The sequence below is a fragment of the Perca fluviatilis genome, chromosome 7, assembly GCF_010015445.1.
Source record: "Perca fluviatilis chromosome 7, GENO_Pfluv_1.0, whole genome shotgun sequence".
NCBI lineage: Eukaryota > Metazoa > Chordata > Actinopteri > Perciformes > Percidae > Perca > Perca fluviatilis.
In genome coordinates this window covers 25628784-25648722 of record NC_053118.1, presented here as the reverse complement: position 1 = coordinate 25648722, position 19939 = coordinate 25628784, and the positions used below count along the sequence as shown (strand labels likewise).

The 19939-nt window shown below is 42.5% G+C and overlaps 1 protein-coding gene across 6 annotated transcripts in view; it reads left to right on the top strand.

Moving 5' to 3' along the window:
- cadm4 (cell adhesion molecule 4) overlaps positions 1-19939 on the top strand; it is a 154238-nt gene that overhangs the window by 129931 nt on the left and 4368 nt on the right. For 3 of the 6 annotated variants that reach the window (XM_039805899.1, XM_039805898.1, XM_039805901.1), the window contains exons 3-7: positions 454-741; positions 3369-3530; positions 5340-5430; positions 10876-11048; positions 17781-17891. In XM_039805899.1, the coding sequence (XP_039661833.1) occupies positions 454-741; positions 3369-3530; positions 5340-5430; positions 10876-11048; positions 17781-17891 (825 nt within the window). The remainder of the gene's footprint in view (positions 1-453; positions 742-3368; positions 3531-5339; positions 5431-10875; positions 11049-17780; positions 17892-19939) is intronic. The other 3 variants (XM_039805902.1, XM_039805904.1, XM_039805903.1) reach the window with 1 other exon arrangement.

Below are 19939 nucleotides of genomic sequence, written 5' to 3'. Positions count from 1 at the left end.
CTTTGCTCGTGTGCGTATGTGGTGTATTTCAAACAAGCAAAGCACCATGACAAAAACAATTCTTAATGCTCTGTGTCTTTCCCTGAAGCATTAGGAAAAAAATGAATCAATTACACTGACCCAGAGTAAAATATTTTCCGTTGTTGTTTTCCATTTATTTTAACACATGAATAAAGTATTTAGCATTTATTTTAATTTAGTCTCACTTCACAGAGAGAATGCTTTTTCTACCAATGACTGATGTACTCACCTTCCCTCTCCTTGATCTTGCCTCTCTTCCTGTCACTTACACCCCCCATCTTCTCTACCATCACACCTCCCCTCTTTTCCCTCCCACCTCATCTTCCTCTCCCCACTCCCCCTCCTCTCCAACATCCCCATCCCACGCTGTCCCGCTTCCGCCCCCACCTCCTTGCCACTTCTACTCCTGCCGTTATCTTTGTCCACCTCCAGCCCTGAAGGACGACCGTTTCCAGATGGTGCTCTTCACCCCGCGGCTGGTGCGCATCACGTTGACCAACGTCAGCGTGACGGATGAGGGCGGCTACTTCTGCCAGCTCTACACGGATGCCACGCACCACCAGGTGGCGACGCTCTCAGTTTCGGTGCCACCGGAGACGCCCACGGTGGAGGTGAAGCAGGAGGCCATAGAGGGCGGCGAGGTGGAGCTCACCTGTATGTCGCCGCGCAGCAAGCCGGCTGCCACCCTGCGCTGGATTCGTAACGGCCGTGAGATACCAGGTACCAGGCTGACAATGGACGAATGAATGGTTTGATGATCATGAGAGATAAATGAGGAAGCTAATGGGGGATATAGGACAGGTGAAGTGAAATGGGTGGATATTATCACAAAATAAGTGCTGAATAAAAGAAGGATTAATGGATGGGTGATTGATGGATTGACAGAGGAAATGGCAGATGGATCAGTTGATGAGAGCAGGTTAAGATGAATGGATGAAGAAAATTAAGGGTTTGGCTGTGGGGCTGCTAAAGTCTTTATTCTCCTCGTGTTTCCATGATTTTGATCAAGTGTTCTTTGCAATATTTATAGGCGACAATCTAGTTTTTAAATGATCAAACACACTTTGTGAGATGTGAACTGTGTTCACTTTTCTGTCTCCATTCCTTCGAGGAAGAGACATAAGTTCATAGAAGTAAATATCTACATGCGTTGATCTGTGTTGAGAAGGCAGACATCAACTGCAAGTATAAGATAGATTTCAGTGCAGTCTTTTTAATGCGTCCACTAGTCAAATTCTCTTTCTACCAAAACAGATGCACATGTCCCCCTGTCTAAATGCTCTCCCATTTAAAATTCTATTTCAAATGTGTTTTATTTGGACATAATCTGACAAGTACACCAAGGCACAGATGCTACAAACACTCCATTTTCTCACTCTACCTCTCTTTCACACATTCACAAAGAGACACTTTTTAATTCACCATCATCTAACTCCCTACTTCTTTGCTTCTGATAAAATCTGTGAGCTAAATCTGTTGCATTGATCTATTAATCCATCTATCTCCCAGTTAAAGGGGCCCTTCACTCAATAATACATTTGAGACTGATCCTTTCCCTGTTTTCAGTCTACTTAATCCCTGAGAAATAACTTTTTTGTGTATAATGCTTCGTTTTGATTTGAATTCCTCAAAAACCTTGTTCAATTGACTGAGCACAAACAACAAATTTGGAGACTCATTTATGCAAAGCATCTCTAATTCAGGCTTATGGCTATTCTTTTTTATTCAATTCATCTCAGACTTTTAAACAATGCTGTTTAAGCATTGTTTAAAAGTACAAATCGCAGTCAAACGGTTTGCATTATTCATTAATTCTTACTCACCGCCCTCAAATAACTCACACGGATCAGAAGAAATAGTGTGCGATAATCTGGTGTGAACTGTTTTTGGGACATGCATTAAGCAATATTTTGCGCTTTCAAACTTCATGTCAGCCATCATCTCTTTTACTTGCTATTTTTGTCTGACACTAAACGTCTCTTTCATCCAGTCTCTTCCCTTTTTTTTTCTCTATCGTAACACGCCTGTCGCTGTCATTCTGTCTCTCCCCTGTCTGTCCTTCTACTTTGCTCCCTTCCCTTTCTTTTTATCAAAATTTTCTTTCTTTTTCCCCACCAATTTCACTGGTGACAAAGATGTGACACTCTTCATCTTGCAAAGGGCTTTAAGAGTCAAGGAGACAGAGAGGGGCCACTCTTCTCATCTTTTTTTCTAATGCTCCTCCCCTCTCCTCCTGTTTCCTCTCTTCTTCTTCCCTCCTCATTTCATCCTATTTCCACTCCTCTTTTCTCCACACCCTTCCCCTCCCCCCACACCCCTCCCCTCTCTTTTGGCCCTGAGCTAAATGAACTGTGACACTAAAGGTTGGAGGCAGATCCCAACAGATATGGGAAAGCACTCTCTAATTAAGACACTATCTTCCCAACGCTGCCTTATTCCTGCTCATCTGCACCCACCGCTGTCCTCTCTCACGCTTCGATTGGGCCTGCTCTCATTTGCTCGCCGGCAATAATTGAAAACTCCGCGCGATATAAGTAATATTGTTGTATTCTGCCTCAACAAGCACAAACTCCCAATACGTGACCATATCACTCCACTGTTCATCCTCCCTCCTTCTGTCTCTCCTCCTCGTCTCTTCTTGCATCTGTCTTCCACTCTGCATCTGGCTTGGCACTCTTATCGTCCTCTTTCATGTCTGGACTCGCCGCAGCTCTCCTCGCCCCCCTCCCTGCACTACCCCATCAGTCATGCCCATTTTGCTGCCCTCTCTGTCTCTCGTCTATGAGTCCCTCTCTCCTTTGCCTTTCTTCTCTCGCCCTGCTCCTTTGACACCCCTCTCTCGCCGTGTCTGGCTCAGTTAAAATCTCAATTCAGTTATGCATATTCACTCTTTTATCCCTCTCTCTCCCTCATCTCGGTCTCACATTCTTTCACGCACACACAATATTCAGTTGATTTGCCATCTGCAAACAAACAGTTCTGCTGCTCATAATTGCCATGAAATAAAGATGCAAATTGCTTTCTCTTTTCTCTCTCTTATTATATTCCAGCCATCCTTCCCTCTACCTGTACTTGGTGCTGCTGTAAAAAGCTCATTCATCAGTCACTAACTTCTTCTAACTTCTTCAGTCTGCTTACTTCTTCGATCCACCTCTGTGCTCTCCTCTAAAAATCTCCTCTTTCTACTCCCTCCATCCTCCATCCTCCCCTTCTCTCTCTCTCTCTCTCTCTCCCACCATAGGTGTGATGTCTCAGCAGGGAAAGAGGGATAAACAGGAATGTTTTGGCTGCTAGCTTGACTGTTTTCTTTCCTTTCCTCATCTCATCGTGTCTTTCTCTCTCTCCAGGTGTGGTATCCCAGCAGGACAACGCGAAGACGTTCAGCGTGTCCAGCACCATCCGGATCCCAGTAGAAAGGAAAGACAACGGGGCGGCGCTGAGCTGCGAGGCGTTCCACCCAGCACTCGCCGGGCAGAAGAGGATTCGACACTATCGCCTGGATGTGTATTGTAAGTCTCTCCTTAAGTCAAAGTGTGTTTTTGTGTGTGTGTGTGTGTGTGTGTGTGTGTGTGTGTGTGTGTGTGTGTGTGTGTGTGTGCACTTAATATCAAAGTGCTTTCTATCCATCTTGGCAACAAATGAAGTAACATAACATTCATTGCCGAATATTTTAAAAAACATTGATTATTCCATCTGTGTGGCTGTCACTTAAGTTGCTACTTCAGTACTATTCATTATATTGTTTTACTTTAATCCCAGCAATCATTTTGTCAGGGTAGCAGCCTCATTTTTCAAATGGTGGAAATCTCATTTTAGACTGAAGCTCATGTATACACAGTCCAGGATTTTAACAGTGATATCCAAAGATGCCCTGTATGAGACCTGTGCTCATTAAAACCTAATACATACAAATCTCGTCATGCAGAGAGCTGGCAGAAACAGGCCTGCAGCCAGGTTAGGGTCCTGGCCTGCGGTTTAGGGAGCTAACCAACATCAGCTGAGAAAACCTGGGTCACATTAGTATGTGCAATGATCCCTGTACTGTTCTGGGATTGATTGATTTTGCTGGCTTGTTTGCACATGTTGGTATGCTGTGAATTTCCCTGCACACACGTCCATTTGAGGCAGGCGAAAGCAAACAGTGACTACTTCGAGATTTAAATTTATAATTGGCTTAAGTCTAATATTCACTCAGGGCAAAAAGTTCAGATAGACCCATGTTTTTAATTTAAGATGAATTCTCAATATTTTAGTAGGATTAATCTCGAAAATGTCAGACAGCTATAATCTAGGCTACATCCTTGGAAAAGTCTGAAATGCATCATTTAATGAATTTGAAATGTAAATCCATGTTCTCTGCTTCTAAGCCCATCAAACATGTTAAGTTTGCTTCTATTACTTTACTTTTGACTTTTCTGTCTTTTTGTTTTTTTGATGTGGGGACAAACAAAACGTTACCTTTTTTACAGTGCAGGAATGATTAGTCTTTAATGATATTTATTTGTCTTATTTTGTCTGCAAATCCCTTTTTAAATTCAGAAAACAAAGTAAAATCAATTGAGAGGCACCAGATTGAGATTTTCAGTCATTAGTTGATACATCAATACTACGATGAGGTTCATTTTCTCCTCCAATGTCACTGTGATGCTATTAAACAAGGCAGCACATACTCAATTATTCAATTTGTTCTCTTCTCATATTCGTATTACTGACAGTTCAATATGATTCTTATCCCACAATATGTCAAATAACCTTGGATAGTCAAACATTCCACAGGCATATATAAATATTTACCATTGGTGATATTATTCATATTCAGCAAGTTGTTCTGCATCACTCCTTGGGTACAATTGATTTGCCACATGTATACTAATGTTGGTTGATAGATCACAATGATTAATATTCAACAGTTTTATCAATCTGCGAGCTGGTGGTTCCTCCAGCCAGACAACTGGTAATAATGACCAACTGTCAGCGTGGATTTGGCTTCCCATCGCTCTGTTACTGAAGCAAGTGCAGTACAGCAGCTGCTGGAGCGGTGGGCTGCTTATGATAACAGGTGTCTCAACCGTAGGATTGTCGGCTGGTTGCCTTGGAAACAGATGTTAAAGACCCTTCTTCCTGCCACTTTCTCACTTTTCCCTTGTTCCTCCTTTTTGTTCCCTTGCTCCCTGTTTGTCTCTCAGTTCTAAATCTTCTTTTCTGTCCTCTCTGATTGTCACGTCTTTTCCATCCCTTTGATCCATTTCATTTTCTATGCCGTCCTTGTTTTTTTCTCTCGCATGTATACTCATTTATTTATTTATTTCTCCCCACAGTTGCACCAACAGTGAGAATTGTTCCTCCCTCTGGCATTTTGCGAGAGGGCGACTCGCTCAGCCTCACCTGCTCTGTCACTGGGAACCCTCTGTAAGTCTGTGTGTGTGTGTGTGTGTGTGTGTGTGTGTGTGTGTGTGTGTGTGTGTGTACATGTGTTATAATTGTTTTGGGCCTTTAGTAAATGCTATTTATGCCCTCCTTTTACACTCAACATAAAGACACAAATTTTGTCCCTATAGAGTCTGATAATGTGGTGGTACCGATCGCATGCACACATACTGTACATAAAAAAACAAGTTACTGCTGCACAGCACCTGACTTAGCTTACCTGACTTAGCTGTCCTCTATATATATATAATGTATATGTGTGTATATATATGTATGTGTGTGTGTGTGTGTGTGTGTGTATATATATATATATATATATATATATATATATATATATATATATATAATATATATATATATTAGAGATTGATTACTTTTTGTGGGTTGAAAAAGAAATGGAATCGTTTAGCTTCACCTTCAGCAAGATATGAAACTGGCACATTTACCAGCTGGCACAAACACTGCTTATGGATTATTTTGGGTTGTCATAGCGGTGTGTTTATGCGGTTTCTCTTGTTCCATAATGAATTCCTGACAAAATATTTAGAAAGTATAAAAGGTTTGTCTCAACAAAGCGTTTTTGCTTGAAAAGCTGCATTGAGTCCTGACAAATCGGCTTAAGGATACACAGAAAGTGTTTGATTGATGGCAACATGCAGGAAGTTGCCAAGTTCAACGTCAACCCTTACAAACTTTAAACATTTTTAAAACACAATGTTAATGGACTGCAAGTATTCACGTAAAACTGTTTGGATTTAGGTTAACTTCACTAAACAGCTGATAGCCGCACAGACAGCTACAAGGCTACATGGCTCTACTTTCATTCTGGCAAACTGTTTGGAGGGTAATATTGGTGCTGGCTTTAGCTCAGTTCAGCTTTCTGAGAGTGAGGCCCAAATTTGTCCCAGAGCAATGTGTAAAGAGATAGTTTGGCCCTTAAGCTGAAAAATTGATGTTCACTTTTTGAAATTTCTCAAATCTGTGAACTTGTGAAAACAAACCTACACTCAATTGTTTTGGTGCTTGAAATGAATTTAGAAAAGTCTTGGGTTCACAAAAGTAGTGTAATATATCAATACAATAGTAAATAAATGAAATTTTTTAATATCACTTTTTGAATACGAGTGTTGTCAAACATCGCTTGGACTCGCCGGTGCGTCTTTTGAGGGTTAAGTTTAAATGTAGAATAAGCTTGAATTCGGCAAGCTAGAATGATTACAAAGGCCAAAGGCCATCCTTGCTATGACCACAGACTGTAGAGAGTCGCAGGTAAACTGATGAGGTTGAAGTATATGGTAACGTTTCTTTGTATTTTCTCAGAGCAATTTTCAAAAACAATAAAAAATAAATATGAAAATAATACTAACGATAAAGTAAAGAAACTGCAGCAGGTCAGTTTGGAATAGTTCTTAGGGTCTAAACACACATATACAGAGTGAGATGTACCCATGTTGTTTGCCAGAAGTTTGATTTGTGGGCCAGAGAGATGAATCAATTATGATTTATGAATATCACACAGACAGCTTTATCACATATACTGTTTATCTCCCAACCTGATCTCACAGAATTCCGTGAAATGAACATGGCCCCTTAACTCAAAATCTGTGGCAGTTTCACAGAATCGCAAAAAATTCCGTGATAGGCCCACGGAAGAATTCCGTGAAATGAACACGGCCCCTTAAGTTAAGGAAAAGGTCTTAGGGGGGCTTACGTTTCCATGACACGCCAGGACGGTTGGGTTTAAGAAAAGAAGAACGGGATGGTTGGGTTTAGGAAAACAATAAACAGTTGGGTTTAGGAAAACAATAACAGGACGCGGGACAACAACGGGACGGTTAAGTTTAGGAAAAGAAGAACGGGACGGTGACGGTCACGATCCCCGGTTTCCTGGGTGAAAAGTCCTGTGTTTGACCTATCCACCACCCCAACCAACCTCCCTACGTGGATTTTCGGGCTTTTATACTACTCACTACCATAGTCGCTCCTAATGCTACGTCAGCTTCTCATTGACTTTACATTGGCATTGTTTTCTGTGGTGGCCACACAGAATTTTCACACATTCCGTGCCACAACCACGTAATGCAGTGTTAACACTTTGTGATCATTTCACGGCGTTCTGTGAGACGAGGCTGTTATCTCCCAAGTAATTACCATCCACCTTACACAAACAATTCTTCTAGCTATTGTGGAATCTTCCTTGAGTAACCTCTACCTGCTTTTCACTGGCCGCAGCAGAAAACAGTCGTTTTCCTGGATGGCTACCAAATGTGTGTGAGAGTAAAGCAGGGCATCACTATAAGGAGAACATATGCGCTTTATCAGCCCTTAATAAAGGTTTCAAAGAGATAAAAAGGAAATATTGTGAGAGCTTCTTCCAGCTTAAAATAGCCAGCTGCCTACAAGAGATCTTCTCTCTTTATTATGTGTTGTTGAAATGAACACAAAGTTGACCTCTTTCTATATAATTACCATCGCACATTATTCCAGGGGCCTTTCTTGGAAACTTCAAGTAATTACCAAGTACTACTAATCTCCTCCAACTTCACTATATTTCCTATAATTACTGCAAGATATCTTGGTTTGTTCTAGGAAACCATCCTTAGAACTGAACAGCAAACTTGTATCAATTCTTCTCTAGGACATTTTTAAGAAATGGACTATCAAAATGAAGTGCGACCACATGCTGTCATTTACATGTGACGAAGGCCCCCTTTGGGCCATGTAATCCCAAATGCATCATCCCTTGAATTATAATTAAAGTCAAACCAAGGGTGTCTAATATAGCACATGTAAATTTCCAGTATCACTAAACCAATCAGGATATTTTTGTTATCATGACACCATAGTGCCAAAGATGTGGTGTGCTACGTTTGATCACAACCAGAAGAGTTGTATCTGTGGTATCACCTGACATTTAATGTTTGACGGATGGATAAAAAACACCTGATCCATAATTTAATGCATAAAGGACAGAGAGAAAAAAAGAGCTTAAGAAGAAGGCAGAGAGGTTACTAGAAGAGTAGTCTGTATCCCTGATGTTCCACTTCCAGGATTGCTCCGTTGCCGATGGAAATTCTGCCGGATTTCACTCTTTTTGTCCGGATGTCCGCTACTTTACGCTTTCTTTGTGTTGGGATTTTATTAAACTCCGGTGGATTTATGAGGACTATGGTTAACTGCTCCTCAGATCTCTGCAGGGTAACTCTGCAGCTAGAGTTTTCTGTTGCACGACTAAAACAACTTTTGAACGTACACGTTCCGACAAAACAAGTTTCTTCCCGAGGCTATTTTGCATCCTCACTGGGGCTCCGTGCAGCACTTAGCACCGGCCATGACGATTGTGACTGGTTTAAAGAAATACCAATAAACCACAGCACGTGTTTCTCCCATCCCAGAATGCTGTGTAGACTAGCCAGACCCTCTTCCGCAGCGCTGTGGAGGAAGGTCTGGCAAAGCGAGACTACTAGAAGAGTGTAAATGTGGACATATCATAGACTTGTATGTGACTCTGTGTGTGATGGAGCTTCTAAACCCAATCTGCAGTCAACACTTTTAAGAGCCAGCTTTGAAACAAAGCCTTTTCTAGTGTGTCCGCGGCCCTTTGTGCACTTTCCAGAAGGGTATTGGGTCCTAAGCTCTTAAACCCTCCCCTAGATGGTCCGTCTGTCTGTGGGCATCAAGTCCACTAAAACTCCCCAGTAGTGCTCAGCCAAAGTGAGTGTGTGTGAGTGTGTGTGAGTGTGTGTGTGTGAGTGTGTGTGAGTGTGTGTGAGTGTGTGTGAGTTTGTGTGTGTGTGTGTGTGTGTGTGTGTGTGTGTGTGTGTGTGTGTGTGTGTGTGTGTGTGTGTGTGTGTGTGTGTGTGTGTGTGTGTGTGAGAGATGACTTAAATGAAATCCCACAGTGAGGACTGGCTGAGAAGCGTATAGCCTCACTAAAGCTTTGTAACGGTTGGTTGGGGACTGTGTGTGTGTGTGTGTGTGTGTGTTTGTGTGGTACACTCACGCGATCGTGACAGTGAAAGATGGGACAGCAGGCCATTCTGGACTCTGACCCTCATCTCATGCTGGACTCCACTCACACACACACACACACACACACACACATTGCAGTCCCCTTGTCACCCTCCCGTTTGTTCTCTGGCCCTGTTAACTACCGGTTAAGTATTAATGACCAATTATATGCCACTTCCTTTTGGTGGAGGGGTACACTCATTGTTTGTCTGTTATTAGGAGGCGAGATGGAGACAATGTCTTGTCGTTTGCTTAATTGCCTGCTTACTCGTGTGTTAGCGTTTGAAGGAATTAATGTGTGTGGGAGTATCACTTATTAGTTGTTAAAAAGATGTTTGTAATTCCTCGCACCTCCTGTCTGTTATGCCACATCTCTTCTTGTCTCTCCTCTACCTGTACTAACACTCTTTCTACTCGTCTCCACTCTGCACAAAATCTGACACCCTATTTCTCTCTCATCTGGCCTTCTTTACATCCTGCCAAGCCTTTCACACCATCGCCGCCCTCTGACCATCCATCTCATAATTTGTCAGGATGTAGCCCTCTGTTGCCATTGGCTCCTTCTCCAAGCTCCTTTTATACCTTCTTCTCATGTCATCTTCTCCATGTGGACCTTTTTACGCTCCATCTTCACCTTTCTTTTTATAGCATCCCCCGGTGCCTGCGCTTTGATCCCTTGTCTCCTCTCACTTCCTCATTTTTAATACCCTTTAGCACCTCAGGTTTTACTAAACGTATTTAAGACTAGTACTCTACTCGTGGTGTTAGTTAGAGATGTATTTGTTGTGGTGTATGCAGGTTTCACAATCCCTTAGCAGCTACATGTAACACAAGTCTGCATGTAAAGAGACAAAACATGTGAATAGGACAACTTAACTAGAGTTATCAGGAGTCCTATTTGTTTTGAAAGCTAATGGTCTCCCATAGCTCCAAACCCCTGTGCCAAGCTAACACATCCTGGACCAGTCTCTCCACTGAGACTTAACTGTAATATAATTGTAGAGGTAATAGAAAAACTAGTTGTATTTAAATGGAATACAGTCGAGGTTGAACATTATGCTGTTGCAGTTTTATCTTTGGATATTTGCATATGAGTGTGCGTACATGTGGGAGGCTATGTGAAGCTGACTCAGGGTCAAGTTTTTTAAGGTTGGAGTTCTAAATTGAATGGCCACAGCTAGCAATCGTTTTAAGTATCAGGATGTGAAAATGTGAGTTTTTAGTTTTTTGGGAACATACTTTGTTCACTGTCATAGAAAACAGAGGGAAGCATTAAATCCTCACCTTTGAGATGCTGGAAACCTTTTTCTTTGCTAAATTATTTAAACAATCATGTTTTTTAAATTCAAGTCAATTAATCAACATATCATTGCAGCGCTTTAAACATTAAACCTCTCTCTGTCTCCTTCCCATCAGGCCCAGGAACATTCAGTGGTCCAAGATTAATGACACCTTACCCGAGAGGGCAGAGATTTCCGGCCCCACCTTTCAGATTTCCCGTCTCAGCCAATCACACAACGGAACGTACTTGTGCCAGGCCCAGAACAACTATGGACGTGCTGCCGATCATTACACCCTACTGGTGTATGGTGAGTAACGATAGTTGACACACAATTATATGTTGCAAGTTTTCTTTGATTTTCCAGGAGTGCTTGAAAAGTTTGCTACATTGATCCTTTTTTTCGCCATTGTTTTCATTTCTATCTTAGGTAATTGTTAACTGTTCAGAATAATTTGATGTTCAATGGATCTTTTCTTTGTTGTGTTTCTTGTTTTTGATGATATTTATTTTGAGAAATCTTTTTAAATTTTATCGATCCTTTTATCTTCCCACTGTCTTTAGAGACTGGCTACTCTGGCACTGGGCATCAGACCCATTAAATCCTGATGCTTGTCTCTTCGGTCTTTCGGCTTTATTTGTTTTCCTGAATTGGTACGCAGCAGGAAACCTCTGCTAAACCTCATGTGTAATTGATTCAACAGAGATATTGATTCCAAAATAAGACGTAGGCTACCGGGCTCAGATACTAGTCACCAACATCATTATTCAGGCTTTCTCTTGTAAAGAACCCATTTATCTTGTCCCCTGTGACCCAATCCTCTCTCCCAGGAGTCCAGAGTAACTTAAATGGCCCAGAGCAATAAATACAGATTTGAGATGTTTTGAAAACTAAATCAACTTCACAAGCTGACACATAGAAAACAAAGACAACAGATGTTAACAGACAGTGCAAAGTACTAATGCAATGCTGAAGCTGTCGGAGTTCTGCATTTTACATGGTAACATTTGGCAAAAAAACAACAACAGTGGAACATCTGTTGCATTTGAAATTCAGGCGGGTAAGGGGCTTTTGTTGTCAGATTTATTTATTTATTTTTACAAATGTTGCACCTCGATTCACTGGTGGTTGCTAAATTCTTGATGAAGGTTGACCCAGATAGACTGCGAAACACCGTGGCTCAAAGAAGATGATGGTGGAGCTTGCAACATCAAATGAAGATCTTGTATCATGATAAAGTTATTTTTCAGAAAATGTGACAAATTGGCCAACTTTCTCCCCAAGTTTGAAGCACATTTTGAGAACAACGTTTTGATGCATGTTAATGTTGCGTAAGCCACTCATGAAAACCACTGAGTAAACTTGCAGTCAAATAGGGACAGCATTGGAATTGTGAGATTTTAATGGGACAGCAGCAAAGCTAAATCGCAAAGCTAGCTCATCATTAGAGGCTTCTTCGGGTTACACATCCAATCCATTTGTGGTTTGGCCTAATTACATGCACACGCATGTCACTCAGCAGGTTTAGATCTACTCTCCGCCTGCTGGCTGCTCCTGTTATTGCACCCAAGCATCTCAATTGGAGACCAGAAACAGAGGGACAGATGGAGGGAGTATAGAGACATTATATCTTATGTAACATTTTTATGCTGCTTTTGGTAAGCACCCCCTCATCTATCCGTCACACTCTCTTTCTCTCTCACATGCGCACACAACAATCACACACTCTTGTACAAGCATGTCTAGCATCAAACAGCACACATAATGGCAGCTTTCCACAGGCGTCAAGGGTGGCAACAGTGGCAAGATGAAAGGTGACATCCCCACCCACTTCCCTTCTTCCTTCTCGCTCTCTCTCTATCTCTCGCTATCCTAGAAGGTTAGACATGTTGTGCTTTGATGTGTGTTGCCACCGCTGTGGAAAAATGTTCTGTCTTTCTCCCTCCTCCTCAGCTTCCTCCCTCACCATTTTTTAGCTGCCTTTTTCATTTGTTCTTCTTTGAGCCACTTCTTCTTTCCTACATTTCATCATTTATCTTTTTTATTTCATGCCGTTGCTCCGTGCTGATCATTTATTTGATTTATCTCGCTTGTTCTATTTTTTTTTTCTCTCTTATTATGAGAACAGGGGGGACATTTATTGTAAGGAATCTTGCTTGGACCAAAATCTACAAAAGACCAGAAATCCACATAACCAACATAAGCCAGGCTTCAATTCCTCTGCTCTGAACCACGGATTTCCAGCAATCAGCTTCTTAAATCCTCCTGCTGTAGCTCCGTATCAGGGGTGGTTTGCTGTACTTACGAAAAATATGTACTCGCCCACTGGGCAGATTGTTTCAAACCTTATCTCAAAGAGCTCAGAGTTGTTGATTCAGCCATCATATTAATCTGTAGACGACTGAAAGTCATTCTTGATTTTCCTGTACGCCACAACTAATAATCTGTCTAACATGGTGTTTAATCCTTGCATTCACAGCTATACTGTTTCCAGTGATATGTGTGTCTTTTTAAATGTTACATAATTAAAAAAAATGTAATAAATGGTGTGTTTTATATACATCACTGCCTATGCAAATACACCAGGATGACAAGGATGATTTACTATGGTGATGAAAAGTGCTACTTTCTGATGATTAAATACAAAGTTCATCAGTCAATATTAAAAATGAATATGATTCCACTCTGTAAAATATGTTAAGATCAGTCTAACATGGAGTGCTTTTTTTCAATCTGAGCACCCACCTTGTTATTGTAGGTGTAAATAGTGAATATCTCATTTTGTAACAAAGCTCTTCACTTACTCCTACAGACTTTGTGATAGAAAAACGATCAAGAAGTATCATTCTTGCTCTTGTTGTGCCTCACGTTTTTATTCTCTGTGAGCTTATTTTTGATTTCCGTCGCAACTATTTCAACCTCTCCATCTCTCTCTGTCTTTCTCACTCTCTTCTCTTTCTCTCTCTCCTGCTTGCCTCTCCTTTCCTCGATATCCAACCTCTCTTTTATTTTGCCCGCTGTTCTCGCCTCTTTTACACCTCCTGTCCACTTCCTCTTCCTCTCTCACTCCTCCCACACCCTTTCAACTATTTTTCACCTTGCCACCAGTTTACCCTCCATTCTCAGTTCAGCTGCAGTTCAGTTTTTCCTCAAAGAAGGCCTAGGTTTCTTAGAAATATGACACAGAGAGAAGTAAGTTTGGGGTTGGGGGATGGAGGGACAGATGGAGAGAGGAAGTAGGGGGAGGGAGAGTAGGAGGAAGTGATGGAGGGATGAAAAGGGGAAGAAGAAAGGACGATGGAGGTCGAATGCAGGTTAATATTCAGTACCACAGCCTGTCAGATAAACGGAATGTCAGTTTAGTTGGCTCCTAGCCTTCCCAGAGGGAATCCCAGGGTGCACTGGGGGAGGAAGGGGGGCAAGGAGGGAGCGCTGGAGGATGTGTGTTGTAAAGGATGAGTCAGCAGAAAAGAAACTATCTTATTGCAGGTGCAGAAAACTACCAGTGCTCTCTCTCGTCGCTCTCCTTCTCATTTGGTCTCAACCTTCCCTCCGCGAGAGTTATCTGCCATCAGGGTCTGTACACCAAGAACAAACTCAGGCAAAAGTGGCTGACAATTTGTCACAGGTGCTTTAGGCGCTGTCACTTTATGAGGGGAGATGGGCTTAATGCTGGCGAAGGAGAACAGAGAGCGAGAGGTGGGAAACTCTCCGGGGAGCCCGGGCCGTGGCTTAGACGTGATGCATTGAAGCTGAGCATTACAGTATTTGACTGGTCACACTTGTGTGTACATGCAACTCTGTGTGCGAGTGTGTGTGCATGCGCTTTGATGTGTTTATGATTTAGAGAAAGAGTGCATGGATGTGTGTGTACAAGTTAATACAATGAAATTAACTTACTGCAATTTTCAGAAAGTCACTAATGATATAAATGTTAAAGAATTGTTGAATGAATCACTGAGCGTGCACCCTCATACACATTACCCACACACACACAAACAGCAAGTATCTGCAGAATGTGAAAAGGATGTGGCCTCTGTTTGTTTCATCTCTGTGCCACCATTGTTAAGGAGAAATTGGATGTGTGTGTGTGTGTGTGTGTGTGTGTGTGTGTGTGTGTGTGTGTGTGTGTGTGTGTGTGTGTGTGTGTGTGTGTGTGTGTGTGTGTGTGTGTGTGTACGTGAGGATGCATGTGAATGTGTGTGCATGTGACTGGGAGGAGAGTGTTGCTGATTGTCTGGTGAAAGCCCAGAGGGGTCCATTATGTAATTCAACTGAGCTGCTGCACTCAGATGAATCGCCAAGCCAATAAAACCCATTAGAATTGAATTGCATGAGAGAGTGTGGGAGATGGAGAGAAAAAGAAAGGGAGAGATACAGATGAGGAGATAAGAATTGTTAGTTTGCATATGTGTAACACACTTATATATGTGTGTGTGTGTGTGTGTGTTTTGTGTGTGTATGTGCGTGGGCGCGCTGTGTGTGTGTGTGTAAATTTCAGCAAAAAAGAGCAGGAAGTGAGCACGGGGGAGAATAGAGGGACTACTGGTTTCATAGAAAGATTCATGGAAAGCAATAGGGGAGTGATAGAAAGATGAAATGATAGGTACATAGAAAGATTGAAAAAGAAAGCTAGGTGACCAGGGATTAGTCTGTGTCTCCTCGGCTGTTGTAATGAGCCGTCAGGATAATTGGAATGAAAAACAGACCTCCATTTAATGAAGTGAGACTTTCAAAAAACCTAGAATGAGAATGAAAGTGGAAAAAGGTTGGGGGCTGGTGGCAGAGGAAGCCAGACAGAGATAATGCAGAGCCAATTTTGTAGTTTTCCTTCACACATGACAACACACCTTTATTGGCATCTGAGTGAATTTCAAATGAGTCTTCAGCCAATCAGTGTTGGCCTAAATGGCCTCGGCAGTGGACCCCTGACCAATGTCCGGTATTCAGTGCACTGATTGGCAGTTGGGGCCATCAATGCTCTGGGCAGGGCCCTTATAATCAGGAACGCCGAACATGAAAGAATAACAGGGCTCCTCCAAAATGGTGGCCCAGTATCCTCAGGCGCACTTCTGCGAGAATGAGATACGAGAAGAAAACGTCATTATCGCAAGTGCCGCCACATCCATCCCTGGAAATAACATGGGCTGTGTGCCTGATTGGCAGCCATATAGTGTTAATGAATAACAATATGATGTAGGGAAAAAAGGACGCTATCAGCCAAGAGGACGACAGCTGCATGGCATTCTCCTTAATTAAGTTGAAGAGAGGCAGTGAGGGAACGTAGTAACCAAGGAGTGAAACCAGAGAGGCAGCCGAATGAAAGAAAGTGAAGGAGGGAGGGGGTGCAAATGAGGGAAAGAGAGTTTGGTTGAAGAAGAACAAGGAAAAAGGAGTGAGGGATGGCTGTAAAACGATAAGAAGAAGTTGGAAATAGTGAGAAAGAACCATTTTTAGGTCAGTCGTGATAGTCAAGAGAAATTAATCAGCGTCCAGTTAATTAGTGCAGCATCCCCGGCCATTAATCCTCAGGCTCAAGTGACAATCACACACATACGTACTTGTATCCGCACACACATGCAACATATATGCACTCATGCAGGAGAGCAGGAACAGACACATACTTACATCATTGTTGGGTCATTTCTCATTCTCCCCCTCTCTCTTTTACTTTACCTAACAGAAAACTCTGCTCATCTCTTTGTCTTTCCCACAAAATACACTATGTTACATTTTTTTAACAGAGAAAAGAAGACCAAGGCTGGGCTTGAAGGAAAAGAAAAGCAGGAGCGGGGAGGTATAGTGCTGACATAAGAAGAGTGCAAAAAGAGATTGATGATCTCAGGGCCAGTGGGAGAAAGGGAGAGAAGAGACAGAGGAATACTTACCAATAAATTACTCCTGAGTAGAAAGGGCAGTGTGTGTGTGTGTGTGTGTGTGTGTGTGTGTGTGTGTGTGTGTGTGTGTGTGTGTGTGTGTGTGTGTGTGTGTGTGTTGTACGTGCCAGTTATGCATTTATGTGTAAATGTGCATGAACATGTGGTCTGGGTATGTGTGTGCACAAGCCTGCACGTATTTTAAAACAAGGTGTGTGTGTGTGTGTGTGTGTGTGTGTGTGTGTGTGTGTGTCTACGTGTGTGAGACTACCTTGGACGTTGCGGTTTTAAAGAGATTGTTTGATGAAGTGGCATATTATTCACTCTTAAAGTGCTGATGCAAACACAGACACACACATTAACACCCACTCTTCCATCTACCTTTTAGTTCTTGTCAGCCATTATTTTCTGTCTTTAACGGCAATATGAACTTGTCTCTTTCTACCTGCCATTGTGGCTCAGCCATTGATTCGGAAAATGTGTCAAGATCCAAGCTATTGTTTTGCATTGAATGAGACATTCCCTGCATGGCACTTCTCCATTGGGAATGCATCTGTCACAGACAATGTCTCTGTCTCTCCTGCCATTGTACCATAGAAAATGTGTCAGTGATAGAGAATGTGTTCCTATATATTCCAATTGCGTCGTAGATGAATGTCAGTCTGCCAGATATGATTCTCTTCAGCCCCTGCCTTAAAGCATGCCATCCCTATTGTAAATGTCTTCTTTAACCCCCTCAGCTGCTGTAGAAGCCTGCCAGAGAACATAATTTGTCCTTGTCGCTTCTCAGGGGTCAAGATCGATTCCATTTGGGAAAATAATTGGTAACATTTGTCTCTGGTATCGAAATGGCATCGGCCTCAATTGCTGATCAGCATGTTTGAAATAAGTCTTTCCTCCAGTTCTTGTGTTTTACATCTTCTCCTCTTTCTCAAAACTCATTGGAAGAAGCAAGCTGTCTTTGAGACTGCCGTCCAATAATCATCCAGCAGGATGCTGAGGTGCATCAGCCAAGAAACTCAATTAATGTTCCACAATAATAAAGCATGTGTCATGTTTTATAGGCTGTAGTAACTTTGCTATGAAACCCTGCAACACCTCTGTTGAAATGTCACTGCATGTGTGTGTTATCCCATTCCCTGTCTGTCTGTCTGTCTGTCTGTAGATAATGTGTCAGTCACTACCATGGTCCCTCCCACTCCCACCACCCAACCAATCACCTCCCATCCCATCACCCCAACCCTCCTAACACCCAGCTTCGCTCTGGACCCGAAAGGTAACATACACACCCTTTATTCTGCCTCTGCTACCCTCCATCTCTATCCTCGTCCTTGCCCTCTCTCCTTTGGGGCCTTTCAGTCCCCTACTCATTTAATGACTCTCAGGTGGCCTGCACACGCACACGCCCACACACGCGCGCGCACACACACACACACACACACACACACACACACACACACACACACACACACACACACGCACAAACAAACATGTCTGCTGCAACCTTCCTTTGCCCTGCATCTACATGAGCGTACGTGCCTGCAATCGTGTGGCTGTGCGCAACCACCCACTCTCTCCCTCTTTCTTATCACTGGCTGTTTGATGCTCTCCACACACACATTGCCCAGTCAGCATTTGTGTGTGTGTGTGTGTGTGTGTGTGTGTGTGTGTGTGTGTGTGTGTGTGTGTGTGTGTGTGTGTGTGTGTGTGTGTGTGTGTGTGTGTGTGTGTGTGTGTGGTCGGCCTCGGGTGGGTCTCTTGGTGCTTGGTAGGTACTGTTAATGAATCTGCATTAAGAGTTTCAGAATCTGGCAACGACTGACACTGGCCTGTGGAGGGCCAGGGAGATGCTACACAAACATATTTATCTGCATTCACACACACACATAAACACACACATTCACAAACACACATATACAGAGAGAGAGGCAGAGTGAGAGAAAGAAAGAAAGATCAGGCATAAAGGTGTGTTTAATCTTATTCTCCCTGATGATGATGTTACACAGCAGGACAAGGAGGCTGCTTGGCACAACTCTGCTATTAAGTGTGTGTGTGTGTGTGTGTGTGTGTGTGTGTGTGTGTGTGTGTGTGTGTGTGTGTGTGTGTGTGTGCGCGCGCGCGTGTGCGCGCGTTCGTGCGTGTGCGCGTTCGTGCGTTCGTGCAAAACTACACACTCTTTTACCCGTTTCCTTCTCTTTTTATTTACAGAATGTATTTATGTCATACGTACACTCACACAAATACACGCTCAATGGCATCTCTTCTTCTCCTTTCTTTCCATACCTTCGGCTGTTCTCTGTCTCCTCTCTGTTACTTAAAAGGAGAGATGAAGCAAAGGGAGCGGGAGCATCCCTCTTGTTTTTCTGTTGCCGCTGCTACCGTCTGGGGCAGGTAGAGGTTGTTCACCTGCTGGGCATGTGCAGAGATGACATAAAGAGTCGTAGCAAAAGCAGCGGCTTGAACAGTCGCAGAGCGTTTAGGCGATGTTGATGCGTCATCTGAGGGGCTCCTTGGAGAAACAACACACTTTTTGAAACTGTCATTCATTTCATGTGGAGCTTTGGGCTGCGGTGGATTAAAAACAGGGTGCAGTGAGGTAAAGGTATAGTGCTTGAGACCTTGCTTTTTCATCCCCTGTGAAATATTGCTGCTCGACCCTTTCACAGTCTAATCAAACATGTCCTGTGTGCCTGCCACCGATCTTTATTTTATCATACACACACACACACACACACACACACCAATACTTGATCATACACATAAGCAGGAATGTGATGCACTTTGTCACAAAGCTCAATGAGATACTGTCCAAGAAATGCCTGCACAAGAACACACCCATTTTTCTTCAACTGTCAATCCCTGCTCCTCTTCCTCCTCCTTTCCTTCACCTCTTCCTTCACTTTCTCTTTCTTCCCTAAACTCTATGTGTTAGCACTGTATTAATGATTCATGTTTTAATTCTGCTCTGTCAAGGTCCAAGAACTGCATCAACAACTCTGTGTCCTTGTCTCCTATTGGCCTTACCAGCTCTTACACTACACTCCTTCAACCCAATCAATAAAATAATAATCTTTTGTTATTGACAGTGACTCAGATAGTTGTTTTTTTTGTAGCACAGATTACCTGAATTTATACTTTACAAACCATTTTTTCAAAGCAATCAGTCAAATTTTATTTAAAGTGTAAAATCACCATTTAACATGGTCTCAGTGTACTTTACAATTGCAGGAACATAGAAATAACAGACAGCAACAAAACAATTAAACAGCATTAAACCAGCAATATAAGAGAATAAGTTACAAAAAAAAGGTTTGTTTCTTTTCC